The 26,675-nt window shown below is 36.0% G+C and overlaps 1 protein-coding gene across 1 annotated transcript in view; it reads right to left on the minus strand.

Moving 5' to 3' along the window:
• The window catches only part of LOC138715609 (sodium channel protein Nach-like), a 62,239-nt gene that overhangs the window by 13,590 nt on the left and 21,974 nt on the right, over positions 1-26,675 (minus strand). Inside the window, exons 7-11 of the mRNA XM_069848683.1 lie at positions 25,086-25,268; positions 18,780-18,924; positions 16,923-17,068; positions 11,883-11,985; positions 7,270-7,558 (exon numbers count right to left, since the gene is read on the minus strand). Coding sequence (XP_069704784.1) covers positions 7,270-7,558; positions 11,883-11,985; positions 16,923-17,068; positions 18,780-18,924; positions 25,086-25,268 — 866 coding nt within the window. The remainder of the gene's footprint in view (positions 1-7,269; positions 7,559-11,882; positions 11,986-16,922; positions 17,069-18,779; positions 18,925-25,085; positions 25,269-26,675) is intronic.

Below are 26,675 nucleotides of genomic sequence, written 5' to 3' on the forward strand. Positions count from 1 at the left end.
TACCGGTAATTTCAAGTTAGAAATATGGTCGAGCATAAAAAGTCGTATGAAACTCGCCTATAATGGTAATTAAGGGAACTGGGCAGTGATACTGTGCGATTAAAAATTTCAATACAAAAGTTTAGTTGAATATTTCTAGGCTTCTAGTGCTCAGAATGGAATAAAAAAATGTCCAGTCTTATACAATCAATCATTCTGAATTCAGTGGTATAAAAGACGTATCCAAGTGCAAAAGAAAGACCCTGATAACCTGTTTTCCCACTTTGCTAAGTGTACCTCATGCTTTTTTCTTTCTTTCTCTATGTTATATATTATGTCTGATTTCTTCTTACTTGTTGTTTACATTTTATTATTATTATTATTATTATTATCTTGTTCAGTTTTGTGTGTAAAATTGTAGTGTACTTTGTTAATTTGTAGTGTTTTTGTAACGCAGTTTTTACTCCTGGTTGAGTGTTAGAGAAGGCCATATGGCCTTAACTCTGCCAGGTTAAATAAATTATTATTATTATTATTATTATTATTATTATTATTATTATTATTCTTCAGGTGCACATTACTTGCTACAGTCTTCACTCATATGCCTTGTATTTTTTTTAAGTTATCTAGTAATGTGTATTGTAAATTCCAAAGCAAAATGTAGTTAAATATTTCACCCCTAGTGAAACAGAAAAAATATTGAACTTTGTTTACAATTTTTTACAATTTTTTCAATGCATATATATTTTTTTCTCGTGTTGTGTGTGTGTGATATTCTTAAACCCGTAGGTCTACTATATAGAACACAGGCTGCAGAAAACGGTGTAAAAATTTCATGTAAATTGATTCAGTAATTTCAGAGAAAAATGCACTTAAGTTTGAAAAATATCAATTTATGGAAAACTGTGTTAAAAAAAAAGAAGAATGTATTAATTACATGCACTGCCAAATTTAAAAAGGTCATTTAAAAGGCTTATCTGCAGAAATACCCCCAACAATATTTATATTGTTTTAAGGAGCAGTTTTGTACTTTATTTTAAAACACAAAACAAAAAATCGGATTTTTCACCCTTAATCACTACCTGGTTCCCTTAAGAAGCTCGTATGAAAATTATGAAACTTGCTTGCGCTCGTTTCATAATTATCCATACTCGATTCTTAATTACTATCATTATAGGCTCGTTGCATAATGTACTATTTTATTTTAGTAGGTTATTTTACGATGCTTTATCAACATCTTAGGTTATTTAGAGTCTGAATAACATGAAGGTGATAATGCCGGTGAAATGAGTCCGGGCTCCAGCACCAAAAGTTATCTAGCATTTGCTCACATTGGGTTGAGGGAAAACACCGGAAAAAACCTCAACCAGGTAACTTGCGCCGACCAGGAATCGAACCCGGGCCACCTGGTTTCACTGTTAGACACGCTAACTATTACTCCACAGGTGTGGACCACTTTTTAAATTAATATTGTTACATTTGTTGCGCATCTCAAGGTAGTGTCACTACATAGCTTCATAGCCGTTTAATATACAGTATTTAAATAAATGTATCTTTATCTTAGCTAGAATGGTTTTCTTATTGCATGTGAGCACAATATGTAATACCTCCTGAAAATAAAGGGACTGACTCCTGAATTTTTTTGTAGTTTTATCAATTCCTGGTAAAATGATTTTTATTGCATATGAGCTGCTTTTAAATAAATATTTTGTTACTGCTCTTAATAAGTCCAAGTGATATTTTGTGCATGAGTACTAACCCTGTTGTTCACCCACTTATACACACAGGTACAACAATAAGCAGATGTAAACACACAGTAGCAGATAGTGGACTGTTGACTTACTCTTCTTACCAAAAGAAGCTAGTGTTGCCAAATAATGAAGAAGATGAGGAAGGGAGAAGGGGAAACCTGGTGCCAGCATGTAGCCTACTCAGTGGCGGCTCCTGCATATTTCTTAAGAGGAGGAAATAAATTAACAGCACAAAATGACACCTTCTTCAATTAAACATGCTACAAATTAGCCTACATTTAGCCTACCATTTCTTGGTTTGAGTTGCACAATGGACAGTTAGGGGACTGATATATTCCTATTCTATGCAGGTGTTTGGCCAAACAATCATGGCCTGTTGCCAATCTAAATGCAGCTACAGACGATTTTCGTGGTAAATCGGGAATTAACTGTGGATTATGATGCAGAGAGTTCCATTTTTTCCCTTGGGATTGAGTTATCAAATTTTGTTTGTTTAAGTCTAAGTATGTAGATTTAATAAATCTCTTCACAGAGAAATACGTAGATTTAGTAACAGGAGTTAAATGGCAAGTTGTAGCCGATTTAAGTGAACACCATGTTTTAACGTTTTGGTGGCTACTTCATTCACACACAACCCCCAGAATGTCTGGAGGACCACACCTGCTGTTGGTCGATGGGTCCATTGGACCTAGCTGGGAGATCTTGTTGACCACCAGCTTTCCCTCCTTAAGCCACTGGAGGACGATTTTAGTGCCATAGCAGGTCAGCACTAGGAACAGAAAAGTAGAAAGAGGAGGAAGGAAAGGGAAATGAACCCCTAGGCCTCGAATGTTCTAATGCCGTTGGGGTCGAAGAAAGTAAGAGTTCAGTTAGAGGACTGGATAGGAAAGGGTAAAGAGGAAAATTATATCAAATTCAGTCATTAACTCATCAAGCTGACCAGTGCTAATGGATGAGTAGCCCACCCTTTAGTTCAGCTCGTAAAATTATGCTTACTAACAGCTGCACCACGGGAAGGTAGGGATGGGACATTGGGTATTTGTCCAGGTTGGTTCCTGAAGGCCTTTAATGGGAAGGATTAATGGCTCTCCCCCCTGTATCCAACAGATACCCTTTTGCAGCCAAAATCTGTGCTTCAGTGGCTAGTCATGATAATATCTTTGAAAAATATTGGAGTGCAAGAGGTCAAATGACTTTATTGTCAAACGCCTGGCATTAGAAAACAACAACAACATTTAGCCTACATGCATACATGTACGACCAGGTAGTGTTGGGGTTGGCCTTCCCTTCTGTATAGTATTAATCTGTTCTTGTAAACTGAATTTCCTAAATTGTCCAAAATATATTATGTTTTCACTTCCATTCATTGTTGAATAATTGCGCAAATTAACAATTACAAGGAAATTCACAACCTCGTAGCATTTTTCGAGCACATTACAGCATCACACGTGTTGGAAGAGACTAGCTACTAACTCGTAACCGGAACTTTTTACAGAAATCGGAATGGGAAATAATCTGTTAGGAAAGCGAGAACACTGCACCTACCCACGTGGTCTGTGTTGTCACATGTACATTTTACAAGTTCAGTATCACATGCTTTTGAGGAATGTCAGTTCTTGTAAAGTCATACTATCATTATTGTTCAAAGCTGCCGGTGGCCGATTAATTTTTTTATGTTAAAAATAATGTAGTTTGGAGTACCTACTTTCAGTTTCAAATATATTTGTACAAAACTGACAACTTGGCTGTTGCCCTGTCTAGTAAACAATGAATAGAAGTGAATTTCAGGGGCCAACTACGTAGAACTACTTCCCCTTTGTTTTACATAAACCTGACTTTAACTTTCAAATATCCACTAAGTTTCAAACCATGAATAGTAGCCTATATAAAGTGGAATGAATAATATTTTTTATTTATAATTAAAAAAAAGTTTACATGGTGTCTTATAAGTTTGAGTTAAAACTGTCTTTATTGTGCCTCCTCCTAGATGTATTATAGTCTGGTTGATTGCAGCATCGTTAGATGGCAGCGGTAGCGAGCTTGCTGCACGACCAGTCGGTTTCTATTTCCTGCCCATGCACTGATTCAGAGGAGGATCTCCTCCCTCTCCGTTCATTTACTTGCTTTAAAACTCTGCTTCTTTCTCTGGCCGCTAGTGCACTGTTGTGTATGTGTGTTAACTGCAGTAGAGGAGGAATGGAGTGCCTTTCCTCTACACAGACAATCTCGCATCTTTCTCACAGTTTTCTACAGCACATGAGCACGCGTCGTTTAAAACTCGATCAACCGAGTTTTTCTCATAGCTGTGAACTTAAAAATTATCGAATCTTTCTCGAATTTCAAGGCACATGTTTTATTTGGTATTTACTTTCAGAAGAAGAAAATGTGAGGAGGACGTTCCTCCCTTCCCTCCCCCAAGGAACCACCACTGAGCGTACTCCTATCGAATAGCATCAAAGGGGCTGCCAGGATTAAGGGGAGAGGATGGTATTTTTTAAAACTTTTTTCCTATTTGGTCTAAAATATTAATTTTTTGTATGTAGAGAGCTCATAGCTGTGGCAACTCAACCAAATAAAAATATTTTGAAAAAAAAATATATATTCGGGTGTCCAAATATGAAAAAAATAAACCCAATGCAGGATTGTACTAAAACTGATATATCTAAACCGTTTTTAAAGATAGATTCAAACAGTTTTTTGCAATGTACAGTGAAACCTGTTCAAGACGGAAGTGACATGGTCCTATTTTTTTTTCCGTTGTGGACAGGTTTCCGTATTATTCAGATGTGTCATTAAAATGGAATATTTTGTCATTCTATACATGAAAAACAAAATGGCATGCCGCAAACTGCAAGAAGTACAAAATATTCCGTTTAACACTACTCACATTAAATCAGCTTTCTGTCGCTTATTACGTCGGTGAATCATCTTGATTAAACTCTCATCTTCTCTATAAATGTTATCGTAACTCAGTCATTAGTCATTAAACATTACTAAAGGTTACTAATCTCATTGAATTTAATATCTAACGGTATGCTAAGTTACTGTATTGTATATCACTGCACATTATTAATTAATTGGACTAGGAGCCATTTAGTAGAAGCCTTGAATGCTGGTTTATCTAATTTCTTTCCCAGTTCAATAGCTTGCTTTGCAGAACAGATCCAGAAATTGGCTTGTTCTTTGAAAGGTCATGAAGAACCCACTCCCACAACAGTTCATTTTTTTCGACACAAACAGTTGCTTTCTGGTTCCTTTTATGTCACCAATATTGGCCGCAAGCCACTCACTCATTATGATCTTTATCTTTAAAGTGTCACACCTGAGTTTTCCACAACTGAACTTCAACATTATGTCACATGCACTTCGTTTCTAATTTTCCTTTAACTGGATAACTTTTACTTCATCACTTAATGCTAATGCCACATTTTACGCAGTTTTTTTTACCTGAAATCACTACACTTGCGCTCTGTTTAGCTACAACAGGATGCCGGTGTGAAGCTTTGAAAATCTTTGAAGGGACTCGTCTGCCTAGTCAACAGGGTAATAAAATTTATGATCGACAGACCGACACACTCTCGTACCCTCTAAAATTTTGCAAAGAAAACTTGTTTTTATCTTAGTGACCTACATATTTCGTATATTCCTTGAAATTACAAGCTGTTTCAAAATATAGTGTGTCCAAAATATTATTTCCGTTTTGAACAGTAGCAGACAGTTTCCGTTTCCGCGTTGGACAGTTTCCGTTTTATTCAGGAAAAATCACACATAATACATACAAATTTCGCCAGGACCAATAAATTGTTCCGAAATAGACAGGATTCCGGATTATTCAGGTTCCAATTTGAACAGGTTTCACTGTATTTGCAAAAGTATTTCTACAAACTGTTCTGTAACAGAATTTTGATATTAGTCCCTAAGTTTGTAAAATAAACAATTAATATTTAATAATAATTTTCTGATTTCTTTTCTTGCAAACAAACGGACGTATTTTTAAAATGAAATCAATTAACAAAATTCTGTTACAGGGAAAAGTTTCCTAATAGTCTAAAGAATGTGTGTTCTAAATTTCATGCATGTATCTTTACTAGTTCAGAAATTATATCCATTTTTGTCTGGCAATGTAGGAAAAAAAATACGGGCGTGTGATTTAAAAATCCATAGCGCAGGAAGTTTAAAAATGACGTCTCAACATCCGATAAGGGCACAAATACCCACAAAATGTTATGCAATGCATCCGACACATATCAAAGGGTATTTTAAAGGGAAAAAAAAAAATTTTGAAAATTTAATTTACTGGAAACAACAATAGAAGTGAGCGAGTGATTTAAAAATCCATAACGCAGGAAGTTTAAAAATGGCGACTCAACATCCGATAAGAGCACAAATACCCACAAAATGTTATACAATGCATTCCACACATATCAAAGGATATTTTAAAGGAAAAAAAAAAATTTTTTTAATTTAATTTACCGGAAACAACAATAAAAGTGGGCGAGTGATTTAAAAATCCATAACGCAGTAAGTTTAAAAATGACGTCTCAACATCCGATAAGGGCACAAATACCCACAAAATGTTATGGCAATGCATTCCACACATATCAAAGGGTATTTTAATGGCAAAAAAAATTTTTGAAAATTTAATTTACAGGAAACAACAATAAAAGTGGGCGAGTGATTTAAAAATCCAAAACGCAGGAAGTTTAAAAATGGCGACTCAACATCCGGTAAGGGCACAAATACCCACAAAATGTTATGCAATGCATTCCACACATATCAAAGGGTACTTTAAAGGAAAAAAAAAAAAATTTTTAATTTAATTTACCGGAAACAACAATAAAAGTGGGCGAGTGATTTAAAAATCCATAACACAGGAAGTTTAAAAATGACGTCTCAACATCCGATAAGGGCACAAATACCCACAAAATGTTATGCAATGCATTCCACATATATCTAAGGGTATTTTAAAGGAAAAAAAAAAAATTTTTTAATTTAATTTACCGGAAACAACAATAAAAGTGGGCGAGTGATTTGAAAATCCATAACGCAGGAAGTTTAAAAATGGCGACTCAACATCCGGTAAGGGCACAAATACCCACAAAATGTTATACAATGCATTCCACACATATCACAGAGTATTTCAAAGATTTTTTTTTTTTTTTGAAAATTTACTAATTTTTCACCAAAAAATACCATCCTCTCCCCTTAACATCCCTGTCCGACAGATGAATCGCTATCAACAGTGACATATGCCTTTCCTTCATATGACTGAGGAGAGATTTGGGATTTAACCCACGCATATTGGTGCACAATCTAGTGATTAGAAGCTGTGCACCACTGCCTCTTCTAGTTCCGAGGTAGAAATTTTACACGAAAATCTCAGACCCCACCAGGATTCGAACCCAGGATGGCTAGTCTGGAGGCAGACATGCTACCACAGAGCTAACTCAGCGGACACAGAATTAAACTTTAGCAATTGAACAAATTTTAAGTGTACACAGACTGACAATTTTGTAGGATCAATATGGTAAAGACTAACCTCGAACAGGGCTGTAGTAGTGGACACACCCACAAAGGAGGAGCATCACTCTGGCACGGCACTCCAACAGACATCCACCATATCCATAGTTCCGAAAAAAGCTGTTAGGCAGGGTCTCTGAGGGCATCCGACAAGTCCGATCCTCTGGTTCCAGTTCCAGTACATCTGGGTCGACATGCGTCTCCATCACTGTAACTTCACCGATTCCTGTGTTGTGTTCTTGAGTACCCATGAAGTAGTGTAGCTGACTTTGAAAGGGAACATCTGTTTTGTCAGTTGACAGCACTAACTGCAAAAGGTATAAATAGCAACTGCATTTGTATCATGCTAACAAAAGGGAGTATATTACATGGCTATAATAGTACATTATGCAACGAGCCTATAATGATAGTAATTAAGACGCGAGGATGTTTATGAAACTCGCTTGTGCTCGTTTCATAATTTTCATACGAGCGTCTTAATTACCATTATAGTCAAGTTTCATACGACTTTTTATGCTCGACCATATTTCTAACTTGAAATTATTCATAACTTTCACGTTATCTCGTGAATTGTGAGATGTGCGCAGACGCGAAAGTATTGATTTTTTCCCCGAAACGAATGTCGACGACCTTGATGTAATCTCGTTAAACTTGATATAACCTTGAAATTGAATTCGACATTGAAAAACGAGATGACAAATTGAATTTATTTGAATATTATTTACAATTAACGCTAATAATTATAGTGACAGAACATAACCTTCTGCGACAGTATTGGATTTCCAGCCTGCGTGACATTTTGCTAGTTGTCTTTCGATTGCATATCCGAGAATAATAAAAAACCTGAACTTTAATGAATAGGTGTACTTTAATGACATGCATTAAAGGACTGCTACCAGGTGTATAATTACTACATTTCGGCATGGTCGAGCATAAAAATATTCAATATTTTCCCTGAAGACATTAAAAATCACAACCATAGCAATGTGTCATTTAGGCAGAACTAAAAAAATTAAATAATTGATTAAGTGGGGATCTTACTCGTGTTAATTGTGTAAGCATATGCGGCTTACAGCTGTTTCGGTGTTTCTTCACACCATCCTCAGAGCCTACTAGATCTCGGCGTCATCTCGAACTTCGCTGCCTGTTGTGTGAGTGCGTTCTATTGTTGAAAAATGTTGAAACGTGGTGTCAAATAGTGTGTGTGTTCTGAAATTGATCTGTGTGTTGAGAATTTGATCAGGGTGTGTTTTAGTGTGTCTGTATATTTCATATTGTTCTAGTGTGTTGAGTTTTTGGTTTTTGGGTTGCATGTGTAGGATTTCCATGTCTGTATTTATGTTATTGTATGTGTGGTTAGCATTAGTTATGTGTTCAGCATATGTAGATGTATTGTGTCCTCTAGTTATTGCTTTAATGTGTTCTTTGTATCGAGTTTGGAATGATCTGCCTGTCTGTCCAATGTAGAAACTATCGCAACTATTGCATATGAGTTTGTATACGCCTGTGTGGTTGTATTTATTTGTTTGTGTCTTATTTAGGTTATTTAGCATCTGAATGAAATGAAGGTGATAATGCCGGTGAAATGAGTCCGGGGTCCAGCACCGAAAGTTACATAGCATTTGCTCGTATTGGGTTCAGGGAAAACCCTAGAAAAAAACCTCAACCATGTAACTTGCCCCGACCGGGATTCGAGCCTGGGCCACCTGGTTTCGCGGCCAGACGCACTGACCGTGTAGCTAGTCGGCGATGTGTCCAATGAAGGGGGAAAGGAACTGGCCACCCCACCCCATTATCTCCTTGCATAGTAGCCCCATAAGTGGTGTCTTGTTGGTATCACTTGTGAGGTTCAGACCTGTCTTCGGACAGTTGACTAAACAACAACAAAAATCCTCTGTTTATATTTCATACACTATTATACGATGACTAACCATATTTTCATTTTCATACAGTATGTTAAATGTAAGAACTGGACATGTTCCTTATTCTAGCTGTAAAGCAACTGCAAGAATATTACGGAACAAATAAATCCGTCCATCCATCTGTCCACCCACCCATGTAACATACAGTAGCGTGCAAATTAATCCGAACACGACATATTTTTACATTTTCTGTCATTGTTGGCCTCACAGCTGCTCATACCGCTTTAATTAACATCTGTAGTACGTGTAATTCCATTGTTGAAGGTCTGCCGTTATTATTTTTTTATAATACACGACATTTTGCCTGTCGTTTTGTACTTATAACCATTTCAGTTGTGTTGAAGACTTAATACTGCAATCCTGTGTACAGTCTGTCGTCTTCACAAATGGATACAACTCCACGAAAACGGTCTAAAATTATAACATTAGCAGAGCATTCTTCTATAACACAGAGGCAAATTGCTGCAGAATGTCACATCGGTTTGGCTACTGTTAATTCGATCATAAAACGATACAGGGAGACTGAATCCATCACACCCCAGAAAAAAGGAAACTGTGGCCGGAAAAGGAAGACTTCACCTGCAGATGATCGTTTAATTGTCAGGAGAAGTAAATTAAATCCTATACTAACTGTTGTCGACTTAACCCGCGAGTTAATGGCTACCACTGGGGCAAAAATTCACGTCACAACAGTGCGGCGTAGGCTTTTGGAAGCTGGACGAAGGGCTCGTAAGCCTATTAAGAAGCAACTGCTAACCCCTGTTATGTGCAAAAAACGCTTAATGTCGGCAAAATTACATCAACACTGGACAGTGAATGACTGGAAGAATGTACTTTTTTCCAATGAGTCTCATTTCGAGGTCCACGGCCACCGTGTTTCTTACGTACGGAAAGGATCTGAAAAAGTAACAGCAGCTCATCTCCAACAAGCACCCAAATACCCCCTAAAGTAATGTTTTGGGGTTGTTTTACACATGAAGGGCCTGGAGCATTAATACCTATCAAGGAAGTGATGAATTCTGACAAATATATTCACTTATTGGAAACCAGAATCGTACGCCAGCTGCAAAAATCATTTCTGGATGGCAGAGGTGTGTTCCAACAAGACCTGGCACCATGCCATACATCTCGAAAAACTACAGAATTCTTCAACAAGAAGAATATTCAGGTACTCCCCTGGCCAGGTAACTCACCCGACATCAATCCCATTGAGAACTTGTGGTCAATTTGCAAAAGAAGAATGCAAAAAATGGATTGTTCTGCAAAGGAGAAGATGATTTCTGCCCTCATTGGTGTATGGTTTCGCAATGAAGAGATGAAGAATATTTGTGGGAAATTAGTGGAATCCATGCCAAATCGTCTCTGAGCTGTTATTAGGAACAAGGGAGGCCACATAGATTACTGAGGTATGTCTTAGATCCTTTTTTTTTTATCCCGTTTGAGTGTTTTGCATAAGTAATTACGTTGTTCGGATTAATTTGCACGCTACTGTATTTTTACATAAATTACTGTTGTTGTTGTTGACCAACATTAAGGATCATGGATTTCTTTCATTCTCCTGCGTGCATCCCAATAGTATTTGGTGATCTGCGATAGTAAGGCAGCATCTATTTTATTTATTGCTGTAATTATTGAAAAGACTTTATACATTCAAATACCAAAATAATGAGTAAATTCCTTCTCCCTCCTTCCCAGTTATATATTTAAAAACAAATTAAAATATTACTGTATTGTCAATGCAGGTAAAATGGAAATCAGATTCATGAGCATCGGATAAACAATAGTAATATGCGTTACAAGAGCGGCATGTTGATGTTTTCATGTTCGAGGAAAATATTGAAAAAGCGAAACGTAGTTGACCTATTTTAATTTCCGAGAACATGAAAACAAACATACCGCTCGTGTATCGTACATTATTTTGTACAAAGATCGTTTATTACATACCTGAAAGACGAATTTCTAATTAGTTGCAATGAAATCTCCATCTTGGTTTCTGTTCAATGATGGCAACTTTTAAAAACTAAAATACCTATCTTCAACATTGTTGCTATAAAATATTTTCTGTGTTTACTATATTCCAGCAGGCCGTGATATACGTCTGTCTTTTTTTTCCCCCAGTCTATAAATGCGAATTTAAAACAAACTGTACGGTTATGTAATGATTTATTTTTCATTTTAATATTTTAACAATATTATTTATATAACATATTGAAGTAATAACATCGGCATCTGGAATCTTGTTGATTTTTTCACGGCTTCCTTAATGTTACTTGTATCAGGAATGCAATAAGTTTCGTGGAGTAGTAGACTTTACTTAATTTTTGCAAATATTTAAAAACAGTAAATAACATTGCAATTTAGGTGAAATTGCAGTGGTAAGTTTCCAATTTATAATTATTACTATGTTAAACGTCTCTAAAAATAATATGTTAAAAGCCTAAAGCAGTAAAATGAATGTTGCGCTTAAGCGGTAAGAGGGAAATTGTTGTGTGTGTTACGTTGGGAATACTGAATGTGGTATTTCACACTTACCGCGTATTGGTTGTGTGCGGAAAGCAAGCAAATACGCACGACCTCGCACAAAATTCCATTGTATGTATGTAATACTGTATTAAAACTGCAAGCATGTATATCAGCTATATATACTAATTTCAACGTTTCACACGTTTGTAAATGTAATTATTAAATATACATGTTAGTATATACTCACAAATAGAGATGTTAGGACTTTTTTCTTCTGGTTTACGAACATCATGTCAAATGTCACCTTATAGTGAGGTTGGGAAAGCAATCGTCTAAAATAAAAGGGATACCTGGAAAGAAAATGAATACATATTTTATGTTACTATACTATTAAAACCAAACAAATATATTCACTGTTATCTGTGAAAATGGACAGAACTAACAGCAGTGGTTATGACGGACGTTTAATATTTCGATGGTGTTGAACAACAACCTTGTATATCGCAATATTCAATTTTATACGAGAGCGAAAAAACATTTTAATATCTTCATAACGAACCAAATATCTTACATATCAGAGTAGCCTACAGAATTCAAATATCTTGTAAAGTTTATATCCATGCTTTGACATAAGATGTGTTTGCAGCAGATTCAGAAAGACATTTTTGATAGGAATAAAGTGAAATCTCTTTTTGTTCATTTTTTTGACATGCTGGCGAACACCATCGATTTAATGTATGCATTTGTTTCTGCAATAAAATGCAGAAGTTTCGAAAGTTTTAAAACACATTTCCAAATAACTTTAATGGTTTTTTGACTTATATATTATTTTAATGTATCGAAGTACATATGATATTTCCATGCAGATATTCTGCGTCATTATATGATGAAAGAGTAATGGAACAGAGAAAAATTCTCTCCAGCACCGGGATTTGAACCCGGGTTTTCAGCTCTACGTGCTGATGCTTTATCCACTAAGCCACACCGGATACCCATCCCGGTGTCGGACAGAATCGTCTCAGTCGGATCCCGGCCAACTAGTCACTCATAACGAGTGCACCTCAGCACATGTGTGGACTTCAATCTTACATTCATAGACATCTATGACATAGTGCAGAGGGCGGCCACTAGAGGGAACCCAAGAGTTGGAACTTAAACTGAGACGATTCTGTTCGACACCGGGATGGGTATCTGGTGTGGCTTAGTGGATAAAGCATCAGCACGTAGAGCTGAAAACCCGGGTTCAAATCCCGGTGCCGGAGAGAATTTTTCTCTGTTCCATTACTCTTTCATCGTCTGATGACGCAGAATATCTGCATGGAAATATCATATGTACTTCGGTACAATAAAATAATATATATGATATGCGTAAATCACTTCGTGATTTAAGACGGCGCCCATTCTGTCGGATCCCGGCCAACTAGTCACTCATAACGAGTGCACCTCAGCACATGTGTGGACTTCAGTCCTACATTCATAGACATCTATGATGTAGTGCAGAGGGCGGCCACTAGAGGGAACCCAAGAGTTGGAACTTAAAACCGAGACTATTCTGTCTGACGCCGGGGTGGGTATCCGGTGTGGCTTAGCAGATAAAACATCAGCACGTAGAGCTGAAAACCCGGGTTCAAATCCCGGCGCCGGAGAGAATTTTTCTCTGTTCCATTACTCTTTCATTGTCTGATGACGCAGAATATCTGCGTGGAAATATCATATGTACTTCGGTACAATAAAATAATATAGCCTATATGATATGCGTAAATCACTTCGTGATTTAAGACGGCGCTTATTCCGTCGGATCCTGGCCAACTAGTCACTCATAACGAGTGCACCTCAGCACATGTGTGGACTTCGGTCCTAGGTTCATAGACATCTATGACGTAGTGCAGAGGGCGGCCACTAGAGGGAACCCAAGAGTTGGAACTTAAAACTGAGACGATTCTGTCCGACGCCGGGGTGGGTATATGGTGTGGCTTAGTGGATAAAACATCAGCACGTAGAGTTGAAAACTCGGGTTCAAATCCCAGTGCCAGAGAGTATTTTTCTCTGTTCCATTACTCTTTCATCATCTGATGACGCAGAATATCTGCGTGATTTAAGACGGCGCTTATTCCGTCAGATCCCGGCCAACTAGTCACTCATAACGAGTGCACCTCAGCACATGTGTGGACTTCAGTCCTACGTTCATAGACATCTATGATGTAGTGCAGAGGGCGGCCACTAGAGGGAACCCAAGATTTGGAACTTAAAACCGAGACGATTCTGTCCGACGCCGGGATGGTATCCAGTGTGGCTTAGTGGATAAAACATCAGCACGTAGAGCTGAAAACCCAGTGCTGGAGAGAATTTTTCTCTGTTCCATTACCCTTTCATCGTGGTTTTTTAACTGCTTACTTCTCATCTTTGATGGAATATAGATAACTCAAGTATGTCACTTAGTTTCTATTATTTGAAACTTCAGGGAGAATAGTAATAATAATCCATATTGACACTCTGGTGGTGGTTTTTTTAATTATATATACGGAATGAACCGTAAGTCATGTCATTAATTTCTGGGAATTATTCTTTGCAATATCATCATCATCATCATCATCATCATCATCATCATCATCATCATCATATCCGTCACGTATTAGACCCTACAGGATCTGTTACGGTCTCATGCCAGCGCTTTCGTGGTCTTCCCAATTTCCTCTTTCCTCTTGGTACATAAGTAAGAATTTGTTTAGGCCATCGTGAGCGATCCATCCTTTCGACATGTTTTTTCCACTGAAGTCGATATTGTTGAACAAAATTAACTATAGGATCCATTTTTAGTTCCTGCAATATGTCCACATTTTTACCGTGTTCCAGCAAAGAGCATCCCGCTGTTCGTCTCATGAACCTCATTTCAGCTGTCGTCAGCTTTTGCTCATCAGCTTTTCTGATTGTCCATGCCTCGCTACCGTAAGTGAGGACCGGTTGAGCTAGTGTTTTATATACCTTTAGCCTTGTATGTTTCTGAACATGGGATGATTTGAAGATGGTGTTAATTACACCAGTGATTTTTATAAATTTAGATATTTTGTTCGACATATCTTCATCGGTGATGTAAGAGAGGTTATAACCTAAATAGTTAAAGGAATTAACACGTTCAATTAAAGTATTATTTATCATGATCTTACTTGGAATTGAATTCTCTCCCGAAAATGTCATGACTTTTGTTTTCTCTTTTGAGATTTCCATATTGAAATCTGAGGCGGTTATTTGCAAATTATAAATGGCTCTTTGTAAAGCATCCTCTGTTTTAGCAATAACCTGATCGTCGGCAAACATTAGTGTATCGAGAACTGTGTTTTGATTAATTTGAATTCCAGCATGATGACTTTGCCTCCAAATGTATAAAATATGGTTCATATATATAATAAACAACAGAGGGGAAAGACCGCACCCTTGTCTAACACCTTGGTTTATGGAAGTCCAGCTAGTAGTTCCGCATTCAGTTCTTATGGCAATTTCATTTTGTTTATATAAATTATAACTGGAGAGAATGATTCGATTTGGCACATTATCATAGCGTAAGATCTCTAAAAGTCTTTGCAATATATATAAAAAAAAAAACAAAAACAAAAAAAAAAAACTTTTGCTCGTTTTTGCTTCCTTTTCGAGAAAAAAATTGTTTTATATGAGGCATTTCATAGTGTACTTTGTGAAAGGTACCAATATGCTCAGTCAATTTAAGAAAGCAGTGTATTGAGACAATAAAACATTAAAAGAATTTTAGTTTTGACGTTTAAATGTGCAAAAATTTGATCCGAAAATGTAACTATTTATTCTGTAGAGGAATTTTAAAATGCAATGCAATCTGACAACGCTGTAAAGGTTTTTTCTGGAGAGAGGCAAATATGTAGGTGACAACGAGAAATAAGTAAAGAGTAAACATAAACCCCTAAGACAAGCAATTAATCTGAGGGGGGGGGGGGGAGGGAACAGATCCTTTCTATCACGGCCACAATGCATTTCAATTTTTACTGCACTGTGTATATGGAATTATCACTGCATTAACACATTGATTAATGCACAAAACACACGCCTAACGAACTAAATGTAATTATGAAGAATGGAGACAAGAGTTGCCCTCCATCACGTTCCACTTCTTCCACTAGATGGCTCCCAACATGATGTACACCGATGAGGACAACGTTTGCAAATGAAATTATATTAAACGTGACAAATGTTACTACAGGTGTATAGTATAATGTGACGATTAGGTTAGGTTAGATTAGGTGTGTATTATGTGACAGGTTAGGTTAGGTTAGATTAGGTGTGAGAAGTGTTGGCGACACCGTAAAATTCAGGAAATATGGCCTTTTTTTCATTCACGCACGACAAATTTGGTATATAAGTAAAATACGTATTTGGGGCGGGCTTGGTGGACATACAACTCTCTCAGTGATCACATCCAATTTTCACTACTCCATACTATAAATCCTAGGCATTTTCAAGGTATTTTAACAATTTTCTCTAGTGTCAGGAACGTAAGTAACTTTTACCAATAATATTATTGTTTTCAACCCACCATGACCAATATCTTTACACCGCCTTTCTGTGAATTTATTCACCACTTTCCAGAGTCCCTAACAATCACTAATCCAAATTGGAATATATCAGTCCCTTAACTGCCCATTGTGTAACTCAAACCAAGAAATGGATTCAGAACACCTCAAAATCTGTGCTTCAGTGGCTGGTCATGATAATATCTTTGAAAAATATGTTGTTGTTTTCTAATGCCAGACATTTGACAATAAAGTCATTTGACCTCTTGCACTCCAATATTTTAAATGGCAAGTTGTAGCCGATTTAAGTGAACACCGTATTTTAATGTTTTGATGGCTACTTCATTCACACACAACCCCCAGAATGTCTGGAGGACCACACCTGCTGTTGGTCGACGGCTCCACTGGACCTAGCTGGGAGATCTTGTTGATCACCAACTTTCCCTCCTTAAGCTACTGGAGGATGATTTTAGTGCCATAGCAGGTCAGCACTAGGAACAGAAAAGTAGGAAGGGTAGGAAGGAAAGTGAAATGAACCCCTAGGCCTCGAATGCTCTAATACTGTCGGGGTCAAAGAAAGTAAGAGTTCAGTCAGAGGACTGGATAGGAAAGGGTAAAGAGAGAATTAGGTATTGAATAGAGGAAAATTATACCAAATTGAAAAATATTGGAGTGCAAGAGGTCAAATGACTTTATTGTCAAGCGCTTGGCATTAGAAAACAACAACAACAACAATCACTAATCCAACTCACTCATGCTCTTCCTTTCCAAGCAGCATGGAATTAGCCACAAGCATCGGTCCTTCAGCTGTAAGGGCAGAATTGAATATCTTGCAACATGGAAATTTTTGGTAATTTATTTGGCATGTAAGCAGGTTCAAACTGCAGTTCAACTGCTCCTGTATAGGGAAAAATAATAAATGTTATATACATCAATTTGTTGTTTATGTTTTCTGATGCCAAATCCTACCAACATCAAAATCTCAATTCTCTTATTCTCTGCTAAGGACATCTTATTTTATGTTGATCTAGTCAATAAAACTGCTACCTTAACATAAGGATTAGCAAAATGCATCAACAATTCTATATCTCAGAGGTAATGTAAGTTAAGTTCAAATTTTGCGATTTTGAGACCATAATTAGTAGGTACTTCTGAATTTCTTAGTGTAAGATCTATTCATATCTAAAGGTACACGGTGTTAAGTCCTGGGATAACTGATTTCCGACTAATCTATTTTTTTTTTTTACTATGTGTGCCTTATTATTTTCAAGGTATGCTATACCAAAAATAAAAAGAATAGTTTGTGACTTTACCAGGAATGGAAGAAAAAAAAACGTAATAGTAATATACGTTACAAGAGCGGTATGTTGACGTTTTCATGGTCGAGGAAAAGATTGAAAAAGCGAAACGTAGTTGAGCTTTTTTAATTTCCGAGGACATGAAAACAAACATACCGCTCGTGTAGCGTACATTATTTTGTGCGAAGATCGTTTATTACATACCTGAAAGACGAATTTCTAATTAGTTGCAATGAAATCTCCATGTTGGTTTCTGTTTAGTGACGGCAACTTCGGAAAGCCAAAATATCTTTCTTCAACATTGTTGCTATAAAATGTTTTCTGTGTTTACTATACTCCAGCAGGCTGTGATATACGTCTGTTTTTTTTTTTTCCCCCAGTCTATAAATACGAACTTAAAACAAACGGTAAGGTTATGTAATGATTTATTTTTTCATTTTAATATTTTAACAATATTATTTATATAACATATTGCAGTAATAACATCGGCATCTGGAATCTTGTTGATTTTTTCACGGCTTCCTTAATGTTACTTGTATCAGGAATGCAATAAGTTTCGTGGAGTAGTAGACTTTACTTAATTTTTGCAAATATTTAAAAACAATAATTAACATTGCAATTTAGGTGAAATTACAGTGGTAAGTTTCCAATTTATAATTATTACTATGTTAAACATCTCTAAAAATAATATGTTAAAAGCCTAAAGCAGTAAAATGAATGTTGCGCTTAAGCGGTAAGAAGAGGGAAATTGTTATATGTGTTACGTTGGGAATACTGAATGTGGTATTTCACACTTACCGCGTACTGGTTCTGTGCAGAAAGCAAGCAAATACGCACGATCTTGCACAAAATTTGTTTTTTGCCTGTATCATTAAGTTGATAAAATAGGCTTATCATACAACACCTGAGAGGTACAGAATTAACTTGTTACCATAGAAACAGTAACCACAGTTCTTCTCTATGAAACAAATATTAAATATCACATAAAAATATGCTCTTTCAGATGATATTATAAAACTAAAGGATATCACTTAAAAATATTCTCGATGACGAAGTCTCTGCATATGATTGAAAATTTCCAATCTCTAGTATACCTACTAAATCTTATGTGAACTTATCCGAGAAACTGATGAATACAATCTCAGTATATGCCCATTCTTGTTTACAAAGAAATTATCTGAGAGAGATTGGAAAGCAAGAGTAGCTACCAATAGCTTTCTTGTCAACTGCCAGACATTAGATGTGTCAATGAAGTATGTGTTAAGATGACACCATAAAAGACAATCAAACCACTTATTTGAAGATACTCACAGCTATCATATCGGGTACAATTCCTGCTCTGAGGGACTCGATATCATATCCGCATCCTATAGGACCACAAAAGGACTGTAGATTTGGGTAAAGTATACCTCGTCGAACTTCTGCCTCTGTAACCATTGTCTCAGTGTCGTATAACCTGCAATGAAAAAAAAAAAAAAAGTCACTACAAAACTGGTATGTGGACAGTGTGTACAATTGGTGGTTGGGGAAAGTATGAGTGATGATGTTATCAGAGGAGGGCTAGCACCTCCATCTGATTTAGTCATGAATGTTGGAATCATTGCATTCAGCATCATGAACACACTCGTTTCCAACACTTATGAAGAAAACATTTCTTCAATACACTGATAAACACTATGAAGTGTTGTGCAATCTGAAGACCCACTCCCATTTAAAGAAATCCAACTGAATCGAAACTAAATGTCTGCCTATCTACGTAAAGATTATTATTTTTCGGTCCTACAGAATACATCTGTTATGGTAACAATTAAGTAACATAATATTTAATTGCATAGGAGTCTCTTAAGGCTAAGGGTAAAATATTACAAATAAAATTATGTTCGATTTTATGTCCTTCTTAATGTAATGCTATTGTTTTGGAAGGTGACTCCGATCATGTGGGTAGATAGCGAAGAAGCTGATAATTTATGATTAGAATTAATTTTATTACTAAGTTTACTTAATTTTCGTTACAATGTAGGTTACATTCAGTGGCATATGCAGAATTTTGTCGATGGAGGAGTTCATTATTAAAACTGTTTACAATTTACATTATCGGTATTTTAAATTAATTTCTATATTATTATTATTATTATTATTATTATTATTATTATTATTATTATTATTATTATTATAACCCAAATCACGCAAGTAAAATGGGTAGACATTATTATTATTATTATTATTATTATTATTATTATTATTATTATTATTATTATAGCCCAAATCACGCAAGTGAAATGGGTAGACATTATTATTATTATTGAATAATTTCAAGGAAAAAATTGTTCTGGGGCCGGGTATCGATCCCGGGAGCTCTGGTTGAACGTACCAGCACTCTCCCAACTGAGCTACCCGGGAAGTCCACCCGACACCGTCTCAACTTTTCCCTTTATATCCACACAACTCGCGTGGGCTGACGAAATGCCAGAGACCCACATTGAGTGCACACAAACTCTGTGTGACTTGGAATTGTGGTTTTCTGTTAACGTACACAGTGACGTATATATTATGCAAATCTAGTCTTTCAGGTAAAGCTCCCTGTAAAGCAGATTTGAATAATTTCAAGGGAAAAATTGTTCCGGGGCCGGGTATCGATCCCGGGACCTCTGGTTGAACGTACCAGCGCTCTCCCAACTGAGCTACCCAGGAACTCCACCCGACACCGTCTCAACTTTTCCCTTTATATCCACACAACTTGCATGGGCTAACGAAATGCCAGAGACCCACATCGAGTGCACACAAACTCTGTGTGACTTGGAATTGTGGTTTTCTGTTAACGTACTGTACACAGTGACGTTTATATATTATGCAAATCTAGTCTTTCAGGTAAAGCTTCCTGTAAAGCAGATTTGAATTGAGACGGTGTCGGGTGGAGTTCCCGGGTAGCTCAGTTGGGAGAGCGCTGGTATGTTCAACCAGAGGTCCCGGGATTGATACCCGGCCCCGGAACAATTTTTCCCTTGAAATTATTCAAATCTGCTTTACAGGGAGCTTCACCTGAAAGACTAGATTTGCATAATTATTATTATTATTATTATTATTATTATTATTATTATTATTATTATTATTATTATTATTATTATTAGGTTACAATATATTTATTCATAGAACATATTTATGAATAACATAAAATATTTTAAACATAATTTTTTCACCAATCATCCAAATTAAATTTCATATTGTGTTAGTTTCATTTTATTACAAATTCAGTACTAGGTGGTAGGTCTGTTTAAAATAAAGATAGCATTGATATAATTCGAAAGTGCCACAGCACCAAGCACAGGGATTATATTGAAGGAGGAGTAGCAGGACTATGCCTTATGTGGATATAGATTTTGTTGCTTTGAAAGTGAAAAATTAGAGAAGGAAAAAAAAAAACTCAAATCTAAATATGACATTTTTTTTAAACTTCAAGGTTCAAAGTCGGTAACCCCTCCCCTTCCGTACACCCCTGATTACATTCAACAACGTGGGTATATGAGTATATACAAAGAAGCTAGGACCAACAAGGAAGTGCAATTACAGCCCAGTGCACCTATTTAATGTGGTGAAAGCTGTAAAATCAGGAGAATTAAGCATCAGAAATGCTTCGGAAGAATATGGGATCCATTACACGACAATGAATGATAAATTAAGTTGTCGGAAAATTATTTCGCTATTTTAAGATTCACCTCTAAGAAAAGAATATGACATTTCATTGGCAGAGTGGACAGAAAAATAGAAGAGGACTTGTGTAAGATTGTAAGATGAGCTTTCTCCGAAAGAAAGTGAAAGAGGATGATGATTTTTTTGTATTCCTCGATACTGGTAGTAAAGATTCTACAGAAGTACAAGAAGGACAGATAGTTCAAAAGGTATTGTAACAAATTTTTCGGCGTGGGAAATATGTATTCTTTAATATTGAAGACAGCGATATTGAACAAATTAAATTAAGAAATTTCAACATCAACAATGTATGATTTATTATCTTGTTATAAAGATTGAAGTATTCTTTAAAAACTGCTTTAAAACCCCAATTAGTGATTGTTTTCACACATTCAGTTGCAAGTATATCAGATTTTAAATGAAGAAAAGAAGCGTGATCGAATTCACCCTGATGCCAATTAACAATAGAAGTTTAAAAAAGTAAGTTAAAAATAATGGGGGACATTTATATTCGGTAGACAAGATGCTGAAAAATAGAAGATAAATCAATCAATCAACCAATCAATCAATCAATCAATCAATCAATCAATCTTCTTAATGTATCCAGCTGTTTGCTGACAACAAAGTCCACTATAGTCCACTGTAGTCTATTCAGTTGTTTTTCACGAGAAATGAGGGGTATTTTGATCGGTGTTCATTATAGATGCCTGTTGCTAGTAGCCAGAGTTAGGGTGTAGTCAATATATACTGCAGGGCTGTGTCTTCTGCAACTGGTATTGATGAGTTTAATTTACTTCTTTTGTGGTTTATGGATGGACAGTATAGAAGAATGTGTTCCAGATCTTCATCATGATTATTACACCACAGACAAGTAGGATTATCAGAAATGTGAAATCGGTGTAGGTACAATTGTGTGACAATGTGACCTGTTCTGGCTCTTGTTAAAAATGTTTGAACATGTCTGGGAAAGTTTTTGTACATTTTCAGGTCATTTGGTTTCTTTTGTACAGACTGTAAAATTTTTCCTTTGTCAGAAGAGAGCCAACTGTTGATCCATAGGTTTGTAAAATGAGACTTCACTGAAGCAAAGGCACTGGATATAGGTATCACTTGAAGAGGTCTTGGTTGCAAATATGTTGCCTGTTTTGCAATATTATCGACTTTCTCGTTTCCAGGTATACCGCAATGACTAGGTATCCATTGAAATGTAATTTTCTTTTGGAGTTCTTTTAGTTTACTTAATTGTTTCTGAAGTGGAATAATTCTATGTGCGTATAGGTTTGGTACATATTTAATTATATTAAATATAGCCCCCTTGGGGTCGGTAAGTATGCAAATAGATTTTTCAGAAATTTGAGTAACACACTGAAGAACAGCATCAATAGCTAGCAATTCAGTGTCAAGACTGGAGGAGGATGAACATGGTATGAAATAACTTTCTTGATATTTTGGAATATAAAACCCTGCTCCTGATGTCCCATTATTAGGATTTAGATATCCATCTGTATAAATTTAAAGGTGATCCTTATATGTGCTGCAGAGTAGTTCCATGGCATCTAACTTAAGAATGTATGGAGGATCATTTTTGGAATGATTTCCTGGAATTTGTATGCTATGTTCTGGAATCACCCATTTCCATGGAGGAATTTCGTTCACAACTGGAGTTTTAGCAATGAGTGTGTCTGTGATATAGATTCGTGGGTACTCACCTTGTCGTGGTGAGGGAGGTTAAACTTGTTGTTTAAGCTAACAAGTAACAAAGAGGTGTCCACAGAAACTGCATTAACACCAACGCAGTCCCACTATATTTTTCACTGCTTCTGATTCATGGAGTCCCTCAGTGTAAAATTCTCCGGAAGTAAAATAAAAATAGAAGATAATAAAATTAGTGAAAATTGGAAGCACTTATGCAATATGGAACCAACCACCATTTTATGAATATCTGGATTTCTATTGCAAAATGTGTCTTAATGTCTATAGTTTCTTATACAAAATAGAACCAACTCTTATCTGTAACGTGCTGCCCTATAGAGAAATCTGAACCAACCAACAAACACAGAATCCATAGTGCAGTGTTTTGCAATTTAGAACCAACTCCAAGCTGTCAGTTCCCATGTTTGTTTTGTGTAAATATAGGAGTTTGAATACAAGTTTTTGCTAATATGTTATGTTATGTTATGTTATATGTTATGTTATGTTATGTTATGTTATGTTATGTTATATGTTATGTTATATGTTATGTTATGTTATATGTTATGTTATATGTTATGTTATATGTTATGTTATGCTATGTTATATGTTATGTTATGTTATATGTTATGTTATATGTTATGTTATATGTTATGTTATGTTATATGTTATGTTATATGTTATGTTATGTTATATGTTATGTTATGTTATATGTTATGTTATGTTATACGTTATGTTATGTTATATGTTATGTTATGTTATATGTTATGTTATGCTATGTTATATGTTATGTTATGTTATATGTTATGTTATATGTTATGTTATGTTATATGTTATGTTATGTTATGTTATATGTTATATGTTATGTTATGTTATATGTTATGTTATGTTATATGTTATGTTATATGTTATGTTATGTTATACGTTATGTTATGTTATATGTTATGTTATGTTATGTTATATGTTATGTTATGTTATATGTTATGTTATATGTTATGTTATGTTATATGTTATGTTATATGTTATGTTATATTATGTTATATGTTATGTTATATTATGTTATATGTTATGTTATGTGTTATGTTATATGTTATGTTATGTTATATGTTATGTTATGTTATATGTTATGTTATGTTATATGTTATGCTATGTTATATGTTATGTTATGTTATATGTTATGTTATGTTATATGTTATGTTATATGTTATATGTTATGTTATGTTATATGTTATGTTATGTTATATGTTATGTTATATGTTATGTTATATGTTATGTTATATGTTATGTTATATGTTATGTTATGTTATATGTTATGTTATATGTTATATGTTACGTTACATTACGTTACGTTATGTTATGTTATAGCAACAAGAGTAATGTTAATGTATCAAAGAAAGTTGTAGAACCGAAGATGTTTAGGTATCAAATATGTAACTGCAGAAGAAAATCCAATGAATTTTTATTTTAGTAGGTTATTTTACGACGCTTTATTAACAGCTGAGGTTATTTAGCGTCTGAATGAGATGAAGGTGATAATGCCGGTGAAATGAGTCGAGGATGCAACACCGAAAGTTATCCAGCATTTGCTCATATTGGGTTGAGGGAAAACCCCGGAAAAACCTCAACCAGGTAACTTGCCCCGATCGGGAATCGAACCTGGATCACCTGGTTTCGCGGCCATACGCGCTAGCCATTACTCCACAGGTGTGGACAGGATGATGTTGATGGAATCAATGGTCCCCTTGACTTCACCTTGGAATGATAAGTCAATGTATGAACAAATGCTAATGAATATATATTTTTTAAATTTTATTTGCAATCCCACAATTAGTGTCTCGGATGTTTAGTTTTCCAATAATAAAGTGTTAAACATGGATTTGAACTAGAATGTTGCCTCATCTCTCTCTCATTTGAATCACACAAGTAGGAACCAAGTGCCAATATCCATTTTTGCAATAAGCAATATGGAACCAACTCCAATGTTGCCCTTCTACTCTGTGTGAGTCAAATACTGATGCGAGCTGCACCATTGATCTGAAAGAGCATTTCAGAATGTTAATAATGCAATCATTACTTTCGTAATAGTATTGATGTAGAATTTTATTTGTAACGATTTGCTAAAACAGCTGTGGCTCAAAAGCTGTATTTTGGACTTGGTTCCATATTGCATAAGTGCATCCAATTGTGATCGGATTCATCCCTCGTTATAATAAATTAGAAAAGAAGCCAATCTACACTTACTGCTCGATGGATTCATTCAGTGTAGCTAAAGCATGAAGAACATACACTGCTGGAAACTGGAAAGGCAGTGGAGTCTGAGAGACAGTCTCTTCGTACATGAGTATTGGCCTCTCCTCAACCAACTGAACAGCGAAATGATGAGACATTACAATTGAAGTCAAGACAAGACAGATCCAGACTAGCCTGAAATGAAATTACAGTACTTCATCACGAGTTTGCTTCGTATCTCAGTAAATCAGAAATATGTGTAGTAGTGCACATAAAACTGAAAAATACAGCTTAGCACATTTATTTAGTAGTAATGTAATGTACACTGTGTGCAGGAAAGAACTAATGAAAAAAATCACATCTCTGAAACAGTTGCATTTATTGCCTTCATGTTTATACAGTTATACTGGGTGTTCATTTCAAAGTGTGTCATGATGTCACTGTTGATGAGTCTGCGATTTGAAGCGAGTTTCAGCTTTTATGACAGAGAAGTTGCCTATTAATCAAGGTGTTCAATCTGAACTTGATAACGTGTACGGTATAACTTGAACGTCGTAGCAACAGATGGCGGTCTGTATGGTCTGCGTGCTACCATAACCTCTTTCGAACTGTGTTTTGCGCCAGCAAGTCGTACGCAGGGTATTTGTTATCATCGGTTGCGTACGGTAACATTCCGCAACACAAATCAAATGCTCCGTGTCCACGTTGACCGTCGAAGTTAATGTCAACAAATACGTAAGTAATCGTCTTAACCCTCTCCCCATCTCGGCAGTAAGAAAAAACTCACCTCAGTACATGTTTCGAAACAGTTCACATTCCTGCCACTACCAGCGTTACCGTACGTATCGGTAAGTACTCTTCAGAATGAACGCCGTACTTTCTAGGCAACTTCTCTGGCACATAGGTAATACACCTCTGCGGAAGTGTAGGAAGATTGAATTCTCTAGGCTCATCGGCTAGCCACATGATGGCATACAGCGAGCCATGACACACCCAGTAGACACACTCGATAAGTTTTAGTAAACATCATTTTGGGTTTAAGGAATTTGTAACTTTTTTATTTGGTTATTTAACGAGGTTGTATCAACTACTAGATTATTTAGCGTCGATAGGATTGGTGACAGTGAGATGAGGCCGAGGACTGATCATATATTACCTAAAATTTGCCTTACGTTTCGGAAAAATCCCATCCAGGTAATCAGAAAAAGCGGGAATCGAACCCATGCCCAAGTACAACTCCGGATCGACAGGCAAGCACCTTACAAGGAAACAGTCCACACCTGTGGAGTAACGGCTAGCGCGTCTGGCCGCGAAACCAGGTGGCCCGGGTTCGATTCCCGGTCAGGGCAAGTTACCTGGTTGAGGTTTTTTCCGGGGGTTTTCCATCAACCCAATAAGAGCAAATGCTGGGTAACTTTCGGTACTGGACCCGGATTCATTTCACCGCCATTATCACCTTCATCTCATTCAGACGCTAAATAACCTCAGATGTTGATAAAGCGTCGTAAAATAACCTACTAAAATAAAAAAAAAATACAAACATTCTCATGAGGGCAGATAAAAAAAAGTTTTTTTTTTTTTCCTTCCAGCATGTTAATAATG

Source organism: Periplaneta americana, chromosome 15 (genome assembly GCF_040183065.1).
Source record: "Periplaneta americana isolate PAMFEO1 chromosome 15, P.americana_PAMFEO1_priV1, whole genome shotgun sequence".
NCBI lineage: Eukaryota > Metazoa > Arthropoda > Insecta > Blattodea > Blattidae > Periplaneta > Periplaneta americana.